Source organism: Phacochoerus africanus, chromosome 13, assembly GCF_016906955.1.
Source record: "Phacochoerus africanus isolate WHEZ1 chromosome 13, ROS_Pafr_v1, whole genome shotgun sequence".
NCBI classification, from domain to species: domain Eukaryota; kingdom Metazoa; phylum Chordata; class Mammalia; order Artiodactyla; family Suidae; genus Phacochoerus; species Phacochoerus africanus.
In genome coordinates this window covers 32,785,714-32,808,651 of record NC_062556.1, presented here as the reverse complement: position 1 = coordinate 32,808,651, position 22,938 = coordinate 32,785,714, and the positions used below count along the sequence as shown (strand labels likewise).

Sequence of the window (22,938 nt, the reverse complement as noted above, 5' to 3'; positions counted from 1 at the left end):
TGGGACATGATGGTGATTATATTAAATCTATAGATTATTTTTTAAAAGATGTGTTTCTTAATGGATTTCTTGCTAGTGAGTCATCCAGTCCATGAACGGGGTATAACATCTTCATTAATTTAGGTCGTCTTTCTCTCCACAGTGCTTTATAGTTTTCAGTGCATAGATATTTCCCTTTTTGTGTAAAAAAAAAAAAAATTCCTAATGATTTTGTATTTTTTGATGCTATCAGAAATGATATATTAAAAAGTTTTAGGAGTTCCCGTCGTGGCGCAGTGGTTAACGAATCCGACTAGGAACCATGAGGTTGCGGGTTCGGTCCCTGCCCTTGCTCAGTGGGTTAAGGATCCGGCGTTGCCGTGAGCTGTGGTGTAGGTTGCAGACGCGGCTCGGATCCTGCGTTGCTGTGGCTCTGGCGTGGGCCGGTGGCTACAGCTCCGATTCAACCCCTAGCCTGGGAACCTCCATATGCCGCGGGAGCGGCCCAAAGAAATAGCAACAACAACAACAACAAAAAGACAAAAAGACCAAAAAAAAAAAAAAGTTTTATTTTCCAGTTGCTGGTAGTATTTAGAAATAAAAGTTATTTTTGTATGTCGAGCTTTTATTTTGTGCTAAATTCATGTAGATAATCATCTCATTTGATAGTTCTCTTTCTTCCTTCTTCCCTTCTAATGTGTCTGTTGTTGTTGCCTTACTGCACCAGCTAGGACCTCCATTGCAATACTGAATAGGAATGGCTTCTCTCATTCCCAGTTTTAGGACAGACATGTTCATTTGCCAACATGGAAGTCGTAGTAGCTGAAAGACCTTATGAATGTGTGCATTCTGCTCATTAAGTGCCCTATTTTGAGTCATTAAAGCAAAATAAAGTGTCATTAAGGCTTTTGGATGCCTGAACTCATCTTTCTAGGAGTTTTACTGTAAGGATCCCCTAGATGTGGAGTTAGCTCCCGTTATATGGAATGGCATCTTTTAGTTCAATTTAGTTTACCTATAACTGTAGTCAGAGGGTGGGAGAGTAGAGCTCCATTGTTTTAAAGAAATTAAGTCCTTAATTTTGTAATCAAAGTCCCAAGATAATATTGAAAACTTACAATTTTAAATATATCACAATAAGCACATAATTAAAACATATTAAGTAGCTATCAGAAGAAACAGTATAAAATGCTTGTTTTTGTGAGATAGGGCTAAGAGGTGGGCAGGTGGCTTTTAATTTATTTTTTAAATCTCTTAATACCACTTTTAATCCAAATAAACTTATTGCTTGCTAGTCTTATATTTTAAAAGTGTTTACTTTAAATAATGGGGCTTACCCAAATGTCGTTGAAGGAAACAATTCATCCATTCTGTTTTGGTTTATTTTGGTTCTAACAAAGTTGCAATTATTTCAATAATAAATCCAAAAAGGACTACAAAAGATCATCTAGCTGAACTTCCATTGATATGTATTTAGATAAAAATATTGACCTGACAGCCTGTCGGAAACTTGAAAACTTTATAATACCGAGAAAATATAAGCAAACTACATACCCAGTAATGATGGTCTATGTTAGGTAAATAATGGTATGTTAATAGTCCATAGTCAGAAAAAAGTCATTTTCTTCAGTATCGATATTGGAAAATGTTCATTGAATGTTAGTCAGTGATAAAAGTCTATAGAACAGTATGTATTATATAGTATTTTTGTAAGTAAAGTATATGTTTTAAGTATGAAAGTACATATAGTATTATGTATATTTATATATGAGAAACTATTTAAAACAGAAATATCAGCTTACTAGTCATTTGAGTACTTTTCTGTTTCAAAGGCAGACATTTTCTGTGTCAAACAAGCGATACTTTGGTAATTTAAAGGAAAAAGATGATAAATGATATGTTGGTAGAAGTTGAATATATTCTTTTTTTTGGTCTTTTTTTTGCCATTTCTTGGGCTGCTCTCGCGGCACATGGAGGTTCCCAGGCCAGGGGTCCAATCAGAGCCATAGCCGCTGGCCTAAGCCACAGCCACAGCAACTCGGGATCCGAGCTGCGTCTGCAACCAACACCACAGCTCATGGCAACGCCGGATCCTTGACCCACTGAGCAAGGCCAGGGATTGAAACCGCAACCTCATGATTCCTAGTCGGATTCGTTAACCACTAAGTCACAACGGGAATTCCTAATATATTCTTTTTACAGAGAGAAAACATAGTCACTAATAAAAAAGTTGTGCTCTCGCCATTTCATTTTCCCTTTCAACTTTATCATTTTATTCAGTTGAGATTTTGCCCTGAGTTTTTCTTTAGTAAATTACAACTTGCTATTGATGAAAATCCCATTTCCTAGGGCTAATTTGTTTTGCATTATTGGCGATGTTCCTAGTACAACATTGTAGCAAAGTAATAAAAAGTATTGAAAAAAAATACACCTAATTTCCTGCCATCCTAACGAATCCTTTTTTGAACACGTGCAGTTCTTTTTTCCTTCCCCTGGGATTTGTAATCTGTCATTTAAATCAGTGTAATGCTGGAGTTTATTGTTAGTTGGGCATCCTTATCATTTCCCATCTGGACTAGGTACATGCTGTCTTAGCAGTCCTTTCTGCTCCTGATACTTCTGCTCTCCAAGTAAAAATCAAAGTTTTTGGTGGCCTCTAAGGCTTGCATTTCCCTCCATCACAGCCTTTTCTAGATATCTGCATGGTTAGAGCCTCTCACCTCCTTCAGACCTTTATTCTACCACTTAAGTTTGAAGCCTTCGGATTCTTCTTGGTGATACTTGCTTTGACCACTCTCTTTGAAATTGCATGCCATCTTCTATGCTGCTTATTCCCTCGCCTTGCTTTCATTTTTCTTTCTAGCACTTTACACTGTCTACAGTAGATATGTATTTTGTTTTCCCTTTATTGTCTGTCTGTCTTTATTCTTTCCTGTGGAGAATAAAGTTCTGTGCAGGAAGGGATTTTTGTCTCTCTCTCTTTTTTTTTTTTTTTTTTTGGTCTTTTTGCCATTTCTTGGGCCGCTCTCATGGCACATGGAGGTTCCCAGGCCAGGGGTCCAGTTGGAGCCATAGCCGCTGGCCTACGCCAGAGCCACAGCAACGCGGGATCTGAGCTGCGTCTGCAACCTACACCACAGCTCACTGGCAACACCGGATCCTTAACCCACTGAGCAAGGCCAGGGATCGAACCTGCAACCTCATGGTTCCTAGTCAGATTCATCAACCACTGAGCCATGATGGAACTCCAGGATTTTTGTCTCTTGTTTACTGCTCTGTTTTCAGCGCTTAGAACAGTGACTGGCACTTAGTAGAGAGTTAATGTTTGTTGAGTAATGAGTGAACTCCAGCTTTTCTCATCCATATTTCATAATGTTGCCAGTGTGATCTTTGCAAACTCCCCAGAAAGGCTAATTGTACGACGGTGCTCTCCCACTCCCTGACCTGGCTCTATTTCAATTATATGTGCTTTTTGTTTTTCTTTCTGCGTGTACCTTTGTATGTAATGTTTTAATCAGAAAGGTATTCTTATCTAAGTCTTTGGCTCCCTGACTCTTACTTACCTTCCTGTTATGCAGTCTTCCCCTGTCTGCTCTGCCAAGTTGGGTGTTCCTTCTTTGGGCTCCTGGGTTCCATGTTACAGAAATTAGACTGCACTGAAAAGTACGATTTCCTTGCTTGCATTTCTTGTTCCAGACTTAGTTTTTGATAAGCTCTGTGTCTATAATGCCTTGAACTATGTGCTTAATGGCATTTGAATGAATTAATGATTTACAGCCTTTTATGTGTTGCTTTTAATATCAATTTTAATGGGGTCATTCTTGAATTGAGTTTTGATTTTTATCTTGCATGTGCCGAAAACACATTGGTATACTTTTGGATATGTCCCACAATATACACTTAATTTTTTTCTGTGATCGTTTGGATTTGACAAAGCAATTAATTTTAATTTGCCAACCTTTTGATGTTATGTTGCTATCCTTTGTGGATACCATGGATTATGAATTTATAAATTTATGGGCATAAGGAAATCATCCTCTCAAAATAACACTACCCAGAGTAGTTGTGTGCTGCTGTTAATATGAAATGTAGAAGCAATGTAGTTGTTACTATTTGAATGGATAATCATCACACAGCATGAAATAAAATTTTTTGACTTATTTGACAGGGAAGTCTCAAGAGCAGTCGACAAATCCCACCCCAGGAATTCATCCATGACCTGAAAATGGGGTCTTCAGACGAGCGGCTTGTCGGGTGCTTGGAGTCCCTCCGTGTGTCCTTGACAAGCAATCCTGTGAGGTAATTCATTTGTCTGGACATGAGGGCATATTACTGAATGAAACATACCATGATCTGTCATTTCTGTGTAATCCTCATGGTGCCTGTGAATCAATAGCTGGTCTGTACCTCAACAACTTCTCCAGGTAAAAATTGGACATATAATATTTATATGCATGAGGCAGTATGGTCTCGGTAGTACTTTTGTATTTGTTACTGAGTGATATATAGGACCTTATAAAAAGTCTTTTTTCTTCTTAGAATTTTTAAAAACTTAAGGTGTTTTTCTAAAGAGAACAATCATATTCAGAAACTATCAATTTACTGTAGCTGAATTTCACTCTGAATTTTGGCATTTTATATATACTGCCTGATTCCCATTTGAGATAGCAATAAATGCCGTTAATTCATTTTTTCCTTTCTTTAGAAATGGTATCTTTATAGGAATCCGTAGGTTAGTGTTGTTTTATTCAGCAAATAAAACTATAGGATGCCCTGTAAAATCTGGATTTTAGACCTACTTATACTGAAAATTATTTATTTATTTATTTATTTATTTATTTATTTATTTTTCAGAAACCAAAATTTAACTGGGTGTCCTGTATCTAGCAACACGATCATAGGTGTCTTGATACATCATTTTTTAGGCTTTTAAGTTTAGTATATTCTTGAAAAATTTTAGGTAGGAGTTGTCATAAAATGTCTGAATAGTCATGGAATTAGAATTTCAGAGCTTTAAGAGTCTAAAGTAGATCAGTTTTGATTTCTTACTCTATAATAAATGAATGCTTATTTTTCCATAAATGTATATTCTGGACTTTTCTATATATACATGTTTATGTGTTCATATATATGTGTATATGTGTACATGTATGCATATATGTATGTATCAAATAGAGACAAAGAGCTAGAGGATCAGAATGACAGGCTATGATTGGAGGTTAATGATATATAAAATAATCTTTTTGATATTCTGATTAGTACTTTTTTGGATGTTTCTGAAGTTTGGCTACAGTATGAAAAAAATCCTTGACAGTGTAAGTCTTTCAAATAAAAAGACCCTACTGCTGAGAGACATGAAAGTGAGTGAGGTTTAACTAGGGAGTGTGAAGAGTGAAAAAAGTCTTTATTATTTCATTTTTATATTTATTTTTCCCTATTTTCCCAGTGTCAGTCTGTTCTCTAGACAGTAAATTAATGGTGGGCACAAGACCCGGGACTTCATGTGTCTCATTTACCTCTCTTTACCAGGCTCAGTGCTTTTAGCGCATAGAAGGTGCTCGGTGAAGATTTGTTGATTGAAACAGCTTTATCTTTCTTCAGTCTTAGCTTGGCTATTGCTGGAAACAAAGTTGAATTAGGAATTTATATATTTGATAGGTATAGTCATACATGAAAAGTTCTGGTTTCCAACTTAATCTCTACCTGTTAAATGTTTTCATTTGATAAATGATTATTGAGCCCTTGATATTTTCCAAGTACTGTCTTAGATGTGGGGCCTGAGTATATAGCAAAGCAGATCCAGGCCCTGTTCCTGTGGATTTTAAGTGTAGGAAGTGGGTATTTAAGAGTCAACTGGGGATATATAGTTATTTTTCGGTTTATCTGGCAGCCTCTGGGCACTGGAGATATCATGGATTGTCAATGTAATTATAAGTAAACCTTCTGTTTCCTTTTCTTCTTCTTCATATTTTAAGTGGATGAATTCAATAGTGAAAGAAAAACTGTGACAGGATTTTATATATGAATTCGTATGTATTATAATGAATGCCACTATTTATTGTGATTTACCTAAACACACTAGGAAATAATGCTATAAGTTTCTTTCATTATTTTCATTTAAAAATAAACAAAAATTTGTGGAATTATTTCCCCAAGAATGACCGGTTCTAGAATATATTATCAGGTATCCCTAAGTACTTCATTTTCTATGAGATAGGCTTTTTAATTGAAAAGAAACCTTATCACTGGAGAATTTTTCTGAAATCATGTTACTTTATATAAATATAAGATTGAAAAGATACTTCAGAATATTTCTGTGCCCAGTGCTCCAATTAGAGGAGTGATTTAGCTGAACATTGAAAACTGGAAGTTATTTCTATGATCGAGTGTTTGAACTTTGCCGTTAGTTATGATGTATCTATCTGATGATAAAGTCAGTTTTTCATATTTTCTGTTTTTATGTACAGTATGTAACTAAATTTCAAGAGAGAAGGAATTGTATCTTTTTGTAAGCTTTTCAGATTATTGTTAGATCTGTAGTATTACTGACAAAATCAAAGTTAAATTCCCTGTGAATATAATTGAAAAGGAAACAAGTGAACCAATTGATGGTTCTCCAGTGCCAGTTGGGGATCAGGATTTATTTAAGTCAAAAATCAAGGAAAAAGTAGGAGCGCCACTATCCTGTCCCTGATATGCAATATTTTAGGGCTATGCATCAAGCTCTGAAACTGCCCAGAAATTATGAGACATGTCAACCTTTGACTATCTGTATAGAGAATTATGTGAAAACTAGTGCTTTAAATATCAGATTATTTGCCTTACTTTATTAGAGTTAATTTGAAGAGCACATAGTTTTTCTGTTTGAAATTTTATTGATTATTCAGTATTCTTGGGGACAGTTTTGAACTTAAATACATAGTTGCTTTATTTTTGGAACGTGAGGGAAAAGACGAACTTCAAATTATCAAATATAACTTTTAGTGGATCTCAACACAGTCAGCAATTATGTTTGAGCTTTCAAGTATATGGTATGGAGAAGTAAAAAGGTAGACAGTAATATCATTATGATTAATATCAAGCGTATTAGTTCATACCCATCTTTGCATGTAGCAAATTAGTTACAGAATGCATCTTCATTTGCTCAATTTGATGTGGCTGTCAAGGACAAGATTTCTGTCTCAGAAAAACCATCTTATTAAATAAATCTGTGTGTTTTGTGATTCTAGCATTATTTTCCTTTACTCATGGTTAACATATGTATTGTGAAGTTTACAAGAAATATTTTGCAAGCTATCATTTTGTTAGAAGATTTCTTAGGAGATTTTGGAACTAGATTTAAGTTAATAACCATAACTTCAAGAAAATCACTTTAGAAAATTTTGTAGAGTAAAATATGTTTACTGCAAAGCAAGTAAGCGGCCTGTGTGTGTCATTATTCCATTTAATCAGTGCCATGCTTGGGATGTAGTTTTTCTCTGTTTCTGGACTTGAAACACAAAGCTGGTTGAAGAGATTAACTTTGGAGTCGCTGAATGTTTTGTGCTGTGAAGACAGAAAAGCTTGTGATAAGCGGTTAGATTGTTGTGTTTCTTGGTGTCTACCTGAGCTGAAGAAAAAAAAAAGATCAAATTTTTTTTTTTTTTTTTGCTTTTTAGGGCTGTACGTATGGCATATGGAAGTTCTCAGGCTAGGGGTTGAATCGGAACTACAGCTGTTGGCCTACACCACAGCCACAGCAATGCAGGATCCGAGCCATGCCTGTAGCCTACACCACAGCTCACGGCTACACCAGATCCTTAACCCACTGAGTCGGGCCAGGGATCAGACCCGCAACCTCATGGTTCCTAGTCAGATTCGTTTCCGCTGTGCCACAACAGGAACTCTCAACACCAGATTTTGAAGTTACTAATAGTTTGACTTATTTAAAAAATTCTTTTTATAAAATTTTAAACATATAAAAAATGCTGTTTATCATTACTTGCCTGCTAATGAGGCTAAGGTGTAGAATATTGCTTGTAACTGAAGCTTCCTTTCCTTCCCACTTAATTCAACGTCCTCTTCTTTCACTGTCCCATAGTAACCACTATCCTGAATTTTGCATCCATCATTCTTTCTCTTTACATTACAGATTGCCATTTGTTTATTCCTAATATGTTATCTGGTTTTTATAACTTTTTGAACATTATATAAATGGCATCTTTTGTATATTCTTTGAAGACTTGCATTTTCCTCTCAGTACTGCATATTGAGAGCCTTGAAGCAGGCTTTCCTCTCTAAATTCTTCATTCTTTCTGTTTTTAAATTTTGCTTTTAAGGAAACTATACTTTCCTGTCACCTCAGATGCAACTTTAAAATCATGATTCAGTGCCTATTGGTTGGAGAATAGTTATGGATATCCAGTTTAATACCAGAAAAAAAAGCATTGAATAAGAAATTTTAAATTATAAAGGCTTTTACATTCTTATTCCAAAAATCCAAATTTATTGAAATTGTAACCAGAAAAGTCGATATCTTTGTCTTTTTTGTCACATGGTTGTTAGACCTGCTGCTCACTGGTGAACTGTTAAGAGTATCTCATGTGACAATGGCTTGGGGTGAGGGGGTGCAGGCTCTTCAGAGCACTCAGTCCAAGATATCTGCAAGTCAAACCTTTCTCTTCTTCTTCTTTTTTTAATTAAAAAAAGATTTTTTTTTTAAGGCCACACCTATAGCGTAAGGAAGTTCCTGGTCTAGGGGTTGACTCAGAGCTGTAGCTGCAGGCCTACGCCACAGCAACAATGGATCCAAGCCACATCTGTGAGCGGTATTGGAGCTTGCATCAATGCCAGATCCTTAACCCACTGAACAAGGCCTGGGATCGAACCCCATCCTCATGGACACTATATTGGGTTCTTAACTCACTGAGCCACAACGGGAATTCCAAACCTTTCTCTTCTTAAAGCTTTCCTTGGTCTTACCAAAGATGCTTGCTTGCTTGCTTTTTCTTTCTTTCTTTCTTTCTTTCTTTCTTTCTTTCTTTCTTTCTTTCTTTCTTTCTTTCTTTCTTTCTTTCTTTCTTTCTTTCTTTCTTTCTCTTTCTTTCTTTCTTTCTTTCTTTCTTTCTTTCTTTCTTTCTTTCTTTCTTTCTTTCTTTCTCAAATGAATTTATCACATCTGTAGTTATATAATGATCATAACAATCCAATTTTATAGGATTTCCATCCCATAACCCAAGCACATGCCCCCACCCTGCAAACTGTCTCCTCTGGAGACCATAAGTTTTTCAATGTCTGTGAGTCAGTGTCTGTTCTGCAAAGAAGTTCATTGTGCCCTTTTTTCAAATTCCACATGTCAGTGAAAGCATTTGATGTTGGTGTCTCATTGTCTACTGACTTCACTTAGCATGATAATTTATAGGTCCATCCATGTTGCTGCAAATGCCGTTATTTCCTTCCTTTTAATGTCTGAGTAATATTCCATTGTGTATATGTACCACATCTTCTTGATCCACTCCTCTTTCAATGGACATTTAGGTTGTTTCCATGTCTTGGCTATTTCAAATAGTGCTGCAATGAACACTGGAGTACATGTGTCTTTGCCAGTCATGGTTTTCTCTGGATAGATACCCAGGAGTGGGATTGCTGGATGAAATGGTAGTTCTATTTTTAGTTTTCTGAGGAATCTCCATATGTTTTCTACAGTGGTTGCACAAATTTACAATCCCACCAGCAGTGTAATAGGGTTTCTTTTTCTCCACACCCTCTCCAGCACTTAGTGTTTGTAGACTTTTGGATGATGGCCATTCTGGCTGGTGTAAGGTGGTACTTCATTAGTGGTTTTGATTTGCATTTCTCCAGTAATGAGTAATGTTGAACATCTTTTCATGTGTTTTTTGGCCATCTGTATGTCTTCTTTGGAGAATTGTATGTCTCCAAAGGTCTTCTGCCCATTTTTTGATGGGGTTTTTTGTTTTTTTGGTATGGAGCTGCAGAAGGTGTTTATAAATTTTGGAGATCAATCCCTTGTCAGTTGATTCATTTGCAAAGATTTTTCTCCCATTCTGTGGGTTGTCTTTTTGTGTTGTTTAGGGTTTCCTTTGCTGTTCAGAAACTTTTGAGTTTGATTAGGTCCCATTTGTTTATTTTTGTTTTTACCATCATTACTCTAAGAGGTGTATCTGAGAAGATGTTGCTGTTGTTTATGTCAGAGAGTGTTTGGCCTATGTTTTCCTCTAGGAGTTTGATAGTGTCTGGTCTTATATCTAGGTCTTTAATCCGTTTGGAGTTGATTTTTGAGTATGGTGTTAGGGAGTGTTCTAATTTCATTCTTTTCCATGTGGCTGTCTAGTTTTCCCAGCACCACTTGTTGAACAAGCTGTCCTTTCTCCATTGTGTAGTCTTGCTTCCTTTGTCATAGATTAGTTGGCTATAAGTGCATGGGTTGAATTCTGTGCTTTCTATCCTGTTCCACTGATCTATATTTCTGTCTTTGTGCCAGTACCATATGGTTTTGATGATTGTTGCTTTGTAGTATAGTCTGAAGTCCAGGAGCCTGATTCCTCCAGCTCCATTTTTCTTTTTCAGGATGTTCAAGTTCTGTGAGAAATGTCCTTGGTAATTTGATAGGGATTGCATTGAATCTGTAGATTGCCTTGGGTAGTATAGTCATTTGATAATATTAACTCTTCCAATCCATGAGCATGGTATATCTTTCCATCTGTTTGTGTCATTTTTGATTTCTTTCATCAGTGGCTTATAGTTTTCAGAGTACAGGTCTTTTGTCTCTTCAGGTAGGTTTACTCCTAGGTATTTTATTCTTTTGGATGCGATGATGAACAGGATTGCTTCCCTAATTTCTCTTTCTGCTCTTTCATTATTAGTGTATAGAAATGCCTTCGATTTCTGTGTATTAATTTTGTATGATGAGACTTTGGAAAATTTGTGGATGAGCTCTATCATGGATTGGATAATCTACAACAGATTCAATGCAGAATCTGCATTGTTGTAGAGAAGTTGCCAAGGTAGAGAGAAGGGGAGAGAAACACTTTTGTTTATTCCTTCTTTTACCTTCTCCCTGGTCAGATATAGCAGGGAGCAGCTGATTACAAAGTCTGGGAACTGTAGCCTGCAGGGTCAGCTCCTTTGAGAATAGAAAAAAACAGAGGTAGGGAAGAGGAGTGAGAAGTAATGGGCCAAGTACCGGTGCATTATTGGGACAGATAATAGGTCAATAAGTGTTAAGTTTTTGTTTCTTCCAGCTTTTGATATCATTGGCTATTTAGGTAGGTTCTTTATTTTAGTATTAGAAGATGTAAAGGAAAGTGCTTTTATAATGTGTCTCAGGACTTAAATCAGGTCAAAAATTTACCTTGTTCTGAATTTCTTGAAATAACCTCTATTTGAACATTCAACTTTGTCAAGTGAAATAGACAGTCACTCTCTCTGGTCCTACATTTGCTTCAACACTGTTGTAGTATCTCTCTTTTACTTGACCTTCTAAAGATCTTCTTTCTCTATGACTCATTCCTAAATCTCACAGAAAAGATACCTTATTTTTTGTCTTTTGAGTTCTGAATAGATTAAAAAAAGTAGATACAGGAGTTCCTGTTATGGCTGAGCAGGTTCAGAACCTGACATAGTGTCTGTGTGAATGTGCATTCGATCCCAGGCCTTGCTCAGTGGCTTAAAGTCTGGTGTTGCTGCAAGCTGTAGCATAAGTCACAGATGTGGCTTGGATGCAGTGTTGCTGTGGCTAAGCCATAGACAGGCAGCTGCAGTTCCAATCTGACCCCTTGGCCAGGAATTTCCATATGCCACAGCTGTGGCCTTAAAAAGAAAAAAAAAGTAGATACAGAAGTGAGGTGAGGGACAAAATCAGCTGTACTGCTTGAAAAGCTAGAGTGAAAAACAAAGTTGGAACTTGAAATATATTTCTTGGAGTTCCTGTTGTGGCTCATCAGCTTAAGAACTGACTAGTATCTATGAAGATGCGGACTCAATCCCTGGCCCCACTCAGAGGATTAAGGATCTGGCATTGCCATAAGCTGTGGCATAGGTCACAGATGCAGCTGGGATCTGGCACTGCTGTGGCTGTGGCGTAGGTCAGCAGCTGCAGCTCTAATTCTACCCCTGGCCCAAGAACTTCCATATGCCGCAGGTTCAGTGCTAAAAAGGAAAGAAAAAAAAAAAAAGAAATATACTTCTTCCCACTAAATCAAACTTACGATGTTGAGAGAGAACAGGTACTCATGCATGTAGGATCATTCAGTGTTTTTTCTCCACTTTCACCAATTTGATAAATCAATTCTTCTTGGGGGATATACCGATGAGAGATGGAGAGATTCACCAGAAGAACCGCCTCCTGCTGTGTTACTCTCTGAGGTATGTGGAAGACCTCTCCCTTTGTAGAAATAAGGGAAAGAGAATATTATTCTCTTTCATAATATACTGCAGTTTATTTTTATTTCCATGATGGTTTAGAATTTTATTATTATTATTATTTTTTGTCTAGGGCCATTTCTATGGCTATTCCTGCGGCATATGGAGGTTCCCAGGCTAGGGGTCTAATCAGAGCTGTAGCCACCAGCCTATGCGAGAGCCACAGCAATGCCAGATCTGAGCCGCGTCTGCAACCTACACCACAGCTCACGGCAACGCCGGATCCTTAACCCACTGAGCAAGGCCAGGGATCCAACCTGCAACCTCATGGTTCCTAGTCAGATTCGTTAACCACTGAGCCACGACGGGGAACTCCTGGAATTTTAAATTAAGACATGAGATATAAAGATTTTTTTAAAAACTATTTTTCTGGATGCACCAATCGCATACAGAAGTTCCTGGGCCCAGGATCGAATGTGAGCTGTAGCCGTAACCTGTGCTACAGCCGTGCCAGGCTGAAGATCAAACATGTGCCTCAGCAGCAACTCCCAAGCCACCATAGAGACCATGCCAGATGCTTAACCTGCAGTTCCACAGTGGGAACTCCTAAGTTTTTTTTTTTTTAAATCAGCCTTAGAAAAATTAACAATATGTACAGATTTATGGTGATATTCATTGTGATGATTTCTGAAATGGCCAAGAAGATTAAAGGTTTTTCTTGGTGGCCTACATTCTGATAGTTTTTCTGTCTTTCCTTTTACTTGCCTTTCTTTTTTGTCTTTCTCTTCAATGATGATGTCAGCATGGTAAGAAATGCAGATGACTTGTGTTTTCTTTCCTGTGCTATTCAATACAATAGCCACCAGTCTCTTGTGGCTTTTTAAATTTAATTAAGATTTAATGAAAAGATGGCAACATTTTAAGTGCTCAAGAGGCACAGGTGGCAGGTGGCCACCGTATACTGGGCAGCACATATATATCATTTATATTTTAGGAAATTTTATTAGACAGTGCTACTTAAATGCATTGGTTCTTCTGAGTAGCTGCAGATTTCTTAGACATATTTATTGCATGATTATTATACTTTCAAAGTTATGTTCAAGACTATGAGACTGTATAAAGGAATTAAAGTCTGAAAGATTAAATTTTAAAGCCCCCCCAAGATGACAGGATATTCATATTAAGAGATTTAAAGAGGGAGTTAAGAGAGGCTGCCTATAGCAAGGACTACTGTCTTGGCAGGATAAGGCTGAAGGAGTGAGCTTCATACCAAGTATAAAAAACAGAAAAGGGAAGGAGAGGCTGTCTGATAGGCCCTGCTCTAGCTATGACCAGTCCATGGTGGCCTTCACTATGGCTACCTGCAGTCAGGATGAGGGAATCAGCAATATGGTGTATAATAGAAACATTCTCCTTGGTAAATTTAAAAATTAGTGGGATGCATGCTTTTTAAAAACAGAATTTTCCTCAGAGATGTGCTTTTACCTCTTAAAAACATTTTTTTCAGATTATTTTCCAATAAGAAGTCAAAATGTAAGGCAAGGTGTTAATATTCAAAAAATTTTTAAAGGTAAACCTCTTTAGACATGGCCATGTATCTTAGGATATGCCTTTTATTATTTATGTGCAATTATCATTGAGGATCTGTAACTTTTATGATAGTATTGCTTATTAAAGAAATATTTGTTGAAAATGACCTCTAATATTAGGCTATTCTGCTGTTCTTTCCAAAGTGCTTTAAATGAATGAAATATTAATGAAAAATGCCCTGGAAGAAAATAACTATTAGTGTTTTCAAGTGAGTACTAACTCATTGTTTTTGAAGGGCAAGCCATTACTTTCCAGTGCATTCATGGCCCCCCCAAGCTGGTGTCATTTTTCTGAGAGACTCTAGAAGATTGTTCCGCACTGCTTGGGAAGCTTTCTCCTTTGTGTACTGTCATTCATACTGCAGCTTAGCTGTGGCTTATAGATATATTACAATGGATTGTAATTATTTGCTTTCAACATTAACTCTACCTGTATCTTAAAGCTTTGACTTTGAGTGCAAGGTTAACAATAAAAGTAGAATACATTGCAAATAGAGTAATTACTTTTAACAGAAAAATACATAATTTCTGCACATGGTGAATAAGAGCTATATAGCTCAATTTATACTTGACCTGAAAGATCCTAGACTGGAAAGTGCTACCAATCTACTTTAAAATATATATATATTCTCCCAGTCTATGTAAAATAAAATATAAATTGCTGTTTAAATAGCCAAGATTAATTTTTAAAAATTCTATTCAAATGTATAAAGTCAGTTACAATGTAACATAAGGTCTCAAATCTGTGCTTTTAAAATAGAGTAGTTTGATATTCAGGCATAAAAGGAAGAATATATGAATGAAAACTAATATTTGGAAAGATTAGATTACTGTTGAAAAGACAACCAAAGGTAGTTTTATGCCATAAGAGTTTGGGAAAAATGCCACTATTAATCTTAAACAATTTCTCATGGATATAAAAGCAAAATATAGAAGCTTTCTTTTTGCAATGATAATTGTCTGTGTTTTCAAAGAATATAAACCTTCTGTGTTCAAATCTATAGCAGCTATCAGTATAATGTGATTTACTGAGTACTTTGGTTTCTTTGGTAAAGATATATATTTTCGGTGAAAAAAATTATTGTACTGCAGCTAAAGCTCCTATTTAGTGTACTACATACAAAAATTCACATAGTTTAGTTTTGAGACTAATTTTTTGGCCTTGTGTTAAAGCATATTTCTGGGTGTGTTAAGAATTTAAATTTAATTATCTTTGTCTTAGTATTCCCTGACATAGCTATACAGAAAGAAATATATAACTATCTATAAAGGCCTTATTATAAATGGAGGCGTAATATATTGGCAATAGAAGGCAGTTTTTAATTTTTGTTACTCAGAAAACTGTATAGAATAAAACTCAGTTTTATACTGACCACAGATTTCTGGTTCATTTGTTACAAGGGTAATGCACATCAGAGAGAAACAGGTATACTTTTCATATGTTAAACATCTATCATACGTTAAAATTTATAGAAGATAGCAGAACAGAAACACTCACGTTAGGGTTAGAACTAGTAAGGTCACCATGAGTATCCTGCAGGGACAGAGAGGAATTAGGCTCATTTGAATAGTAGTCCAGTAACTTTGTATACTGATGGAGGTGCTCTGTGTCTGTGCTGTTTAGAACTCACCACAGGTGGCTTTTGAGAACTTGAACTGTGGCTAGGGGTGACTAGGAGTCAATTTTTAATTAATTTAGATTTAAATATCCACAGGTTGCTAGTGGCTACCCTAGTGGACAACACAGTTGTAGAAATCAGAAATTCATGTAATTTTTCATTGTGCACTTGATTTGATCCTTTGCACTCTTTCTTTCCTTTTTTTTTTTTTTAATATGTAGTATCTAAAATTTGAACCTTTGGACTCTTGAATATAGGTATGGCTGCCTCCTTCATCATTCTATGAATTTCTAAAGAGAGGAACAAAATATTATATTGTCGTAGAGCCTTAATATGGGGCTTAGAAGAAACAATCAGAGTTCACGTTAAATGAATTTGAGTAGTAATGAGATAACAGGGAAAATAAAGCATGAAACAAAGTGACGTGCGTGAGCCTGTCTTGCTCACTCTTCAGCATGGGAGGTCAGGTATTTTGAGTATCTTTATCAACATCTCTGGTAGAAAACTAGAAGAGGTGCAAGCTTCTCCCGATACTTACTTGCTGAAATTCCATTTGGAGAGAAATGCCTAACAAACACTGAAGAATAAATGATGCCACCAGCTCTTATCTAATGGAGTCCTTAAGGATGTGTTATGGATAACATGCCACTAGAGCACAGCAGAGGATGTGTTAATCTACCTGTGTGACAAGTATTCCCAGGTTCTGTGCAAGGTACCACAGTAACAAGAGGCAAATGGGGAAGAGACAGAAAATAGAAGTAAATAAGATAAAAGCTATCATCAGTTCAATCAAGAAGAAGTAAAGGACTAAGAGTAAAGGATAGAATTTTTAGATGCAAGCTGGTCAGAGAAAGTCTTTCTGAGGTGGTGAAGTTTAAGGGACCAGAGGGACAAGGAACTAGAGAAGAGAAGCCTAGGCATTGGTGCTGGGCCTGGAGCACCTCTCAGGCAGCAGAGACCCTGAGGTAAAGAAACTGTGGCAGTCAAGTGGGGACTGGCAGAGAAGTGGGAGGTGGCCAGGTCCTGAGGTCTTAAGTCATGGTGGGGAAATTGGATTTTTATTCTAAGTAAGTGGTAGGCTATTAAAAAGTTTTAAGCAGGAAATGACATATTCTAACTAACCTGTTTAAAAAGATCACTTCTGGGGAGTTCCTGTTGTGGCCCAGCAGTAATGAACCTGACTAAGATCCATGAGTATGTGGGTTTGATCCCTGGCCTCACTCAGTGAGTTGGGGATTTGGCTTTGCCATGAGCTGTGGTATAGCTTGCAGACACAGCTTGGATCCTGCACTGCTGTGGCTGTGGTGTAGGCCAGTAGCTGTAGCTCCAGTTTGACCCCTGGTGTGGGGACTTCCATACGCCGTGGGCTTGGTCCTAAAAAGCAAAAAAAAAAAAAAAAAAAAAAAAATTCACTGCTGCCGTTGGGAAAACAGGTTCACGATGCAAGAGAGTGGACAGGGAGAGCAGAAGGGAGACTATGGCAGGAACTACAGTGGGGGATGAAGGTGGCTTGGAGAAGGATTTTAGTGGGCGAGGAGTTGCATGGATTCTGCCAATAAAGTGAAGTAGAACCCATTATACATGTTGATGGGCTGGATGTAGGGTGTGAATGAAAAGTAGGGCTCAGGAATATCACCTAGATTTTTGAGCAAAGACATCAATAGTAGTGCTATTAACCGAAGGTGGTTGTTATTGGTTCCATGCATTTTGGAGAAGAGATTCAAATACCTCTTTTAAACAGATTAAGTTTGACATGTCAAAGAGTTTCACAATTTGAGATACCAGGCAAGCAGCTGTATATGTGATTCTGGAGCTCAGTGGAGAAACATAGAGTGGAGATACTTTCTGTCATTTATGAATTGTACATGAAGCTCTGAGAATGGCAGCAATATCCGGCGTCAGGGTGTGCGTGTGTGTGTGGGGCGGGGGGACAGACACACAAGAAGCAAGATACAGAGAGTTCCCAGAAGAAGCCGTGAGAAACCAAGCATTTATATGTGGCCCAGAAAGGGAGGAGAAGCCAGGAATATAGACTGAGCCCTGACTGGTGAGGAGGAGGAGAACCCAGGAGGCTGATTTCCTGAACCTAAGAGAAGGGTGTTTCAAAGGAAGGTAATGTCAAACCACACAGAATACCACTCTGTGGGGTGAGATGATACTGTGGGGATTAGCAAGGGGAGGGTTCATGGTGACCTTTGAGAAAAGCACTTTGTGGAGTGTGGGTGGCAGAAGCCGGGTGGAATTGAGTTGGACTGAGTGGATGGTGAAGATGTATGGACTGTGCTTGTGATGAAATCATGTCAGACCTTCTGCTATAAAAGAAAGGGAGAGAAATGGGTAGTAATTGGAGGAATATCTGGGGTCATGCACAATGACAGCCTTTGAGCAAGTGGAGAAGCTTAAATTAGTGAGAGTTCAAACAAGAGGAAACTTGAATTGGCCCTTGAAAGTTGAAGTCGGTTCATTTGTTACAGTATAGGCAGTTCTGTGGAGGGAAGTATTATGAGTGAAGCTAAAAATGAATTTGATAGAAGCAACGGCAGATTATGGATTTAATAATTAAGTTTATGGACTGATCTATCTATTGAGCTGGTACTGGGCAGTAGTAGCAAGTGCTTAGAGTGGGAACTGATGATGAAAGGCCAGAAATGTGGTGGTAATTTCCCTTTCCCCATATATTGGTTGTCAAATTAATCTATATTTAAATTGAATAATTCAGTTAATGCTTTCCTAAAGTAATGATGCACTTGATACTAAGAAATTTGGTTACTGATATTTAATGTTTTAAACTATTTCATTTTTTGCAATATGTTTCTTTAAAAAATTATTTTTAAATGTTTTATTGGCATATAGTCAATTCACAATGTTTTGTGAGTTTCAGGTGTACAGCAATGCTGTATGTTTCTTTTATTAGTAAACTTAATTTTTGATTAGAGTACATATTTGTGCATTTTATTTTAAATTCATAGTTTCTCCTACTATCTTTTCATCTAAAGATTAAAAAAAACTCTCACATTTCTTGTATAAGGTGCTTTGTTTTTTGTCATTGCAGTTCATCTGGTTTTCTTTTCATTTTATTTAGAATACTTTCTGCACAGGTTTTATCCCCTTGAGTATATTATAGATAAAAAGTAACCATGAGAGTGGATTATTCAGTTTGTTACTCTACTATCTCATTTAATATTAGAGGGGGCAATAAATAGCTAGTTTTAAATACATAATTTCTTTAAAAGTCAATTCCTAGAACATATCCATGTAAATTGGTGGCATTTTGAAGTTTGGTAGATTTTAAATCAAAACATTATTTAGTTCCTGAATTTCACGTCCACCTGTATAATTTAGCGTAGTTTTTGTTGAATGAGATGCGGGTGTGTGTTTGTTTTGTCCTATGGGACGTGTTAATTGCTTTATACTTTCCCCTAGAACTTTTCATCTTGAGTATTTAGTCACCTTGCTATACAGAGTAGGTGAAAATGAAAGCTTAAAATAAGCTATAATTATATTCAGCATTGGTGATATATTGCTCTGACAGAAGAATGTAAATTGGATCTGGATATTATATGTATTAAAGCTGACCTTCTAAATTTAAGGTATGAAATTTGTGACTCTGTCACCTGTGACCAGCAATGTGCTTTTTTTCCTCTTTCAAGAAGTTTTTTTTTTTTTTTTTTTTGGCCATGTGCATGGCATGCAGAAGTTCCCAGGCCACAGCAGTGACAACATCGATCCTTAACCCGGCAGGCCATGAGCGAACTCCTGAAGAAGCTTCTTCTATTGATTTTTAGAAAATTACTTTCGTTTCATTAGCTGTTTATGTACAATTGTTATTTTAGGTAATTAAAAAATACTCTTTGTTCAAAGAATATAAATCTATGACAGTAAAATAAATAAGAATACACAAAAGCAAAATGAGGGAGAAATATACAGCATCATCTACTTAGAAAGGCACTGTGACTTCTTGGGTGGAAGTGAGTGTGTGTGAGGAAGTCCCCTTGTTTACTGCTGTTGCTTGTTTATTTGAAAAAAATTAGTTAAAGCAGGGAATCATAAGCTGATTCAAATATACCTTAAACATTTTTTAAAATTCAAACATAAATAGCCATTTTTTTCCTGTAGACATTTGATGTGGAACCCAGAGATTTTCTTTGAGGAAACACAGGTTGACTGCGTGAACTGTACGAAACCCGCCTGTGATGTGTTACTGTGCTCCTGTTGGTGTTTTACTGTCAACAGGACTGTGGAGGTGCAAAAAAGTCCGAGTATAGAATTCCTTTTTCTCAGAGTTTCCATTTACGGCATCATTGTTTCTACTAGAGGAAGATGGAGGTTAACTTCTCTTTCTTTCTACCTCTGGTCAGCAAATCCACACATACATAGTTGCACACAAAAAACTGAAATACACACAAGCATCACAAACATAAAATTCCCATCCCATTTTTTTCAATAGTTATGCTATGATTTTGGTTAGTTTGAAATTTAGTGTTTATATTGTTGACTATATAAAGTAGAATTCTTACTCTTTAAGGAAAGCCTTTTTTATGACATCTTTCAATAATTTACACTTACACCTACATCTGCTTCTGTAGCATTTTTTTTTAATGTCATCTTGTAAAAACCGTTTTCAAAGCATTAGGCTTATTTTCATAAAAGGAGCAACTTTTTTCCCCAGTGATAGGTTGTCTATTTATGTAATTTTAATGAAATTTTATAATTACGGTAATAAGTACAACTGACTAAATGGATTTGGAAACAAATCCAACTGATTCTTGGTAGGAGCAGGAGCATCTGGATATATGAGAGAGTAGAATGTTTGCATGGAATGTTCAGCTTGCGTGGGTGTCAGCCAGTGTTTCACACATGGAATGGAAACCAGCAGGTAAATGATTAAGCTGATTAGGTAGGAGATAATTAAAGATGTGTTTGTATAGCTCCTCGTACATGACATGTTTCCTACATGTGAACAAAAAATATTTTTGAAAAAGTAGAAAATGCCATATTACCATTTCTGCTTTAAAAAAAAATCAAGATGTATTAGCATCCATCCATGTCAAGATTGCAGGCATAAATTTTTCATTGATTAAGGATTTTTTTTAGCTCCTGCTATGTTAGGTAATCATCTTCCCTGCTTTTTTAGCATCCTCTGTTTACTTTTGTCCTAATGCTTATTTTTCCCTACTTTAATTCTTTATTTCCTCTTCATGTTTCTCCTTTAGATTTCTCCTATCACATCCTTATCCCTTATTATGTTTATTACCACACTTTTATCCCCTATTATGTTTTTACCACAGTTTTTCTTTTTCAATTCTTCTGTAAACAGGATTTTACTATTACAGAGTTATTTATATACTGGCTTTGAATTCGGTTTTTAGTGGTTCTTTTCAGTTTTTATTTCCCTCATTTCAGCAGTTGACCCTTGACTCTTATCTATTTTAAAACTTTCTCCTAAAGATTCTTTGTTTTATCTTCACTGCCTTTTCTAGGTTCCTTGGTTGGGAACTTCTCCCCATTCTCACACTTCAGCAGTAGATATTTCAGAGTTGTGTTTCTAAGAAGATGGAATAGATGTACTTTTTTCTGTTCCTCCTACTAAGCATAACTAAAAAAAAAAGCAAGACACTGTATGTACAACAAATACACACAGGCTAGGAAACGTGGAATCCAGGAAACAACATGGTGGTGAGGTCTCTGGATTTTCTTTTTTGCCTCTTCTTTCCCAGATTTGGAGCTAAGGAATTTAGCCAGCAACCCAGTACCAAATAAGCATAGACAAAAATCCCAGTAAAAGGTTACTAATACTCTTAAGCCAAAGGACCATGAAAGAGGCAGGCAGCAAGATGGAAAACTATAACAGTAACCAATCTATGCCTGCCAGATAATCACAGAAGAAAATATCCCATCTCCACCCTTGCCGCAAAAACCTGGTAGGGAGCCTGGACTCAGACCCCCAGACAGCAGTAACAAGGGGCTTTTCTCTCCATACTGCAGTGGTGTCACAGGACACCAAATAAGAGTCAAAACTTGCACCACAGTCCAGTGGTAACAAGATCACCCTTCTCCCCCGACTCTTGTTAGTGCCAGTGGAGATTCCATGGTAAGCATAATGGGGCAGACCTACCTCTTCCTGCCAGGGAGAGACCATGGAGGCCAGGTGGGGAGCTCACAGCCCCACCATGTCCAGTAGTAGCAAAATCCTCTCCTCTGGGCTGTCATTGGAGGTCAGATGGCGAATCTAGACTTCTGTTCTCACCTGGCAGTATTGAAGTGCTGTCTTTCCTTCCCCACTGGAGCAGAGTCAAAGGAAGCCAGCTAAAAAATAAGAGGTTTAAGTAAGTCCCATGTCTCCTAGCTTAATACCTCAAATTTATAGGATTCAATATAAAGACCTGTTATACCAAGAATCAGGAAGATCTCAAACTGAATGAAAAAAGATGATTACTATATTCCTACACTTAGATGGCATAGATATTGGAATTATCTGAAAAGGATTTTTAAAACAGCCATCATAAGAATATTCTAATGAGCAACGGTGCTTACTGCAAAACAAAAAAAAAGAGAAAGACTCAGTGAAGAAATAGGAGAAACTTTATTCTTCTTTAAAACTCCAAAGGGAAAACTGTAGAAGTGCAAATTATAGTAACTGAAGTTAAAAGGAAAAAATACTTACTGGAAGGGGCTCAACAGCAAAATATAGGGAGGAGAAGAATTGGTGAACTGTAGTGTAGAATATTAAAAAATTACCCAACTGACCAAGAGAAAAATTTAAAAAATAAAAATAAGAAAGAACAGACCCTTAGAGACCGATGTGGCATTATAACAGAAGATCTAACAATTCCTTTCTTCAGAGTCCTGGAAGGATTTGAGAAAGAGCAGGATAAAAAAATTACTTGAAGAAATCAGAGTTCCCGTTGTGGCTCAGTGGTTAATGAATTCGTCTAGGAACCATGAGGGTGTGGGTTCGATCCCTGGCCTTGCTCAGTGGGTTAAGGATCTGGTGTTGTCGTGAGCTGTGGTGTAGGTTGCAAATGTGGCTCGGATCCTGCATTGCTGTGGCTCTGGCATAGGCCAACGGCTACAGCTCTGATTCGACACCTAGCCTGGGAACCTCCATATGCTGCGGGAGTGGCTCAAGAAATGGCAAAAAGACCAAAAAAAAAAAAAAATTTCTTGAAGAAATAATGACTGTATACATCCCAAATTAGGCAAATACAGATTCAAGAAATTCAATGAATTTCTTGGTGTATTTCTAAATTCATGTAGAAGAAATACCTAAAACGATGCTATAAAGGTGGGTATATTAGTTTGCTACAGCTGTCATAACAAAATACTCTAGACCGAGTGGTTTAAACAACACAAATAAGGATAAATCCAAACAGGATAAATCCAAAGAAATT

General features: G+C 36.9%; 1 protein-coding gene across 2 annotated transcripts in view; it reads left to right on the top strand.

The window, feature by feature from the left end:
• The window catches only part of DIAPH3 (diaphanous related formin 3), a 503,501-nt gene that overhangs the window by 111,322 nt on the left and 369,241 nt on the right, over positions 1-22,938 (top strand). For both annotated transcript variants that reach the window (XM_047756273.1, XM_047756272.1), the window contains one exon: positions 4,148-4,278. In XM_047756273.1, coding sequence (XP_047612229.1) covers positions 4,148-4,278 — 131 coding nt within the window. The remainder of the gene's footprint in view (positions 1-4,147; positions 4,279-22,938) is intronic.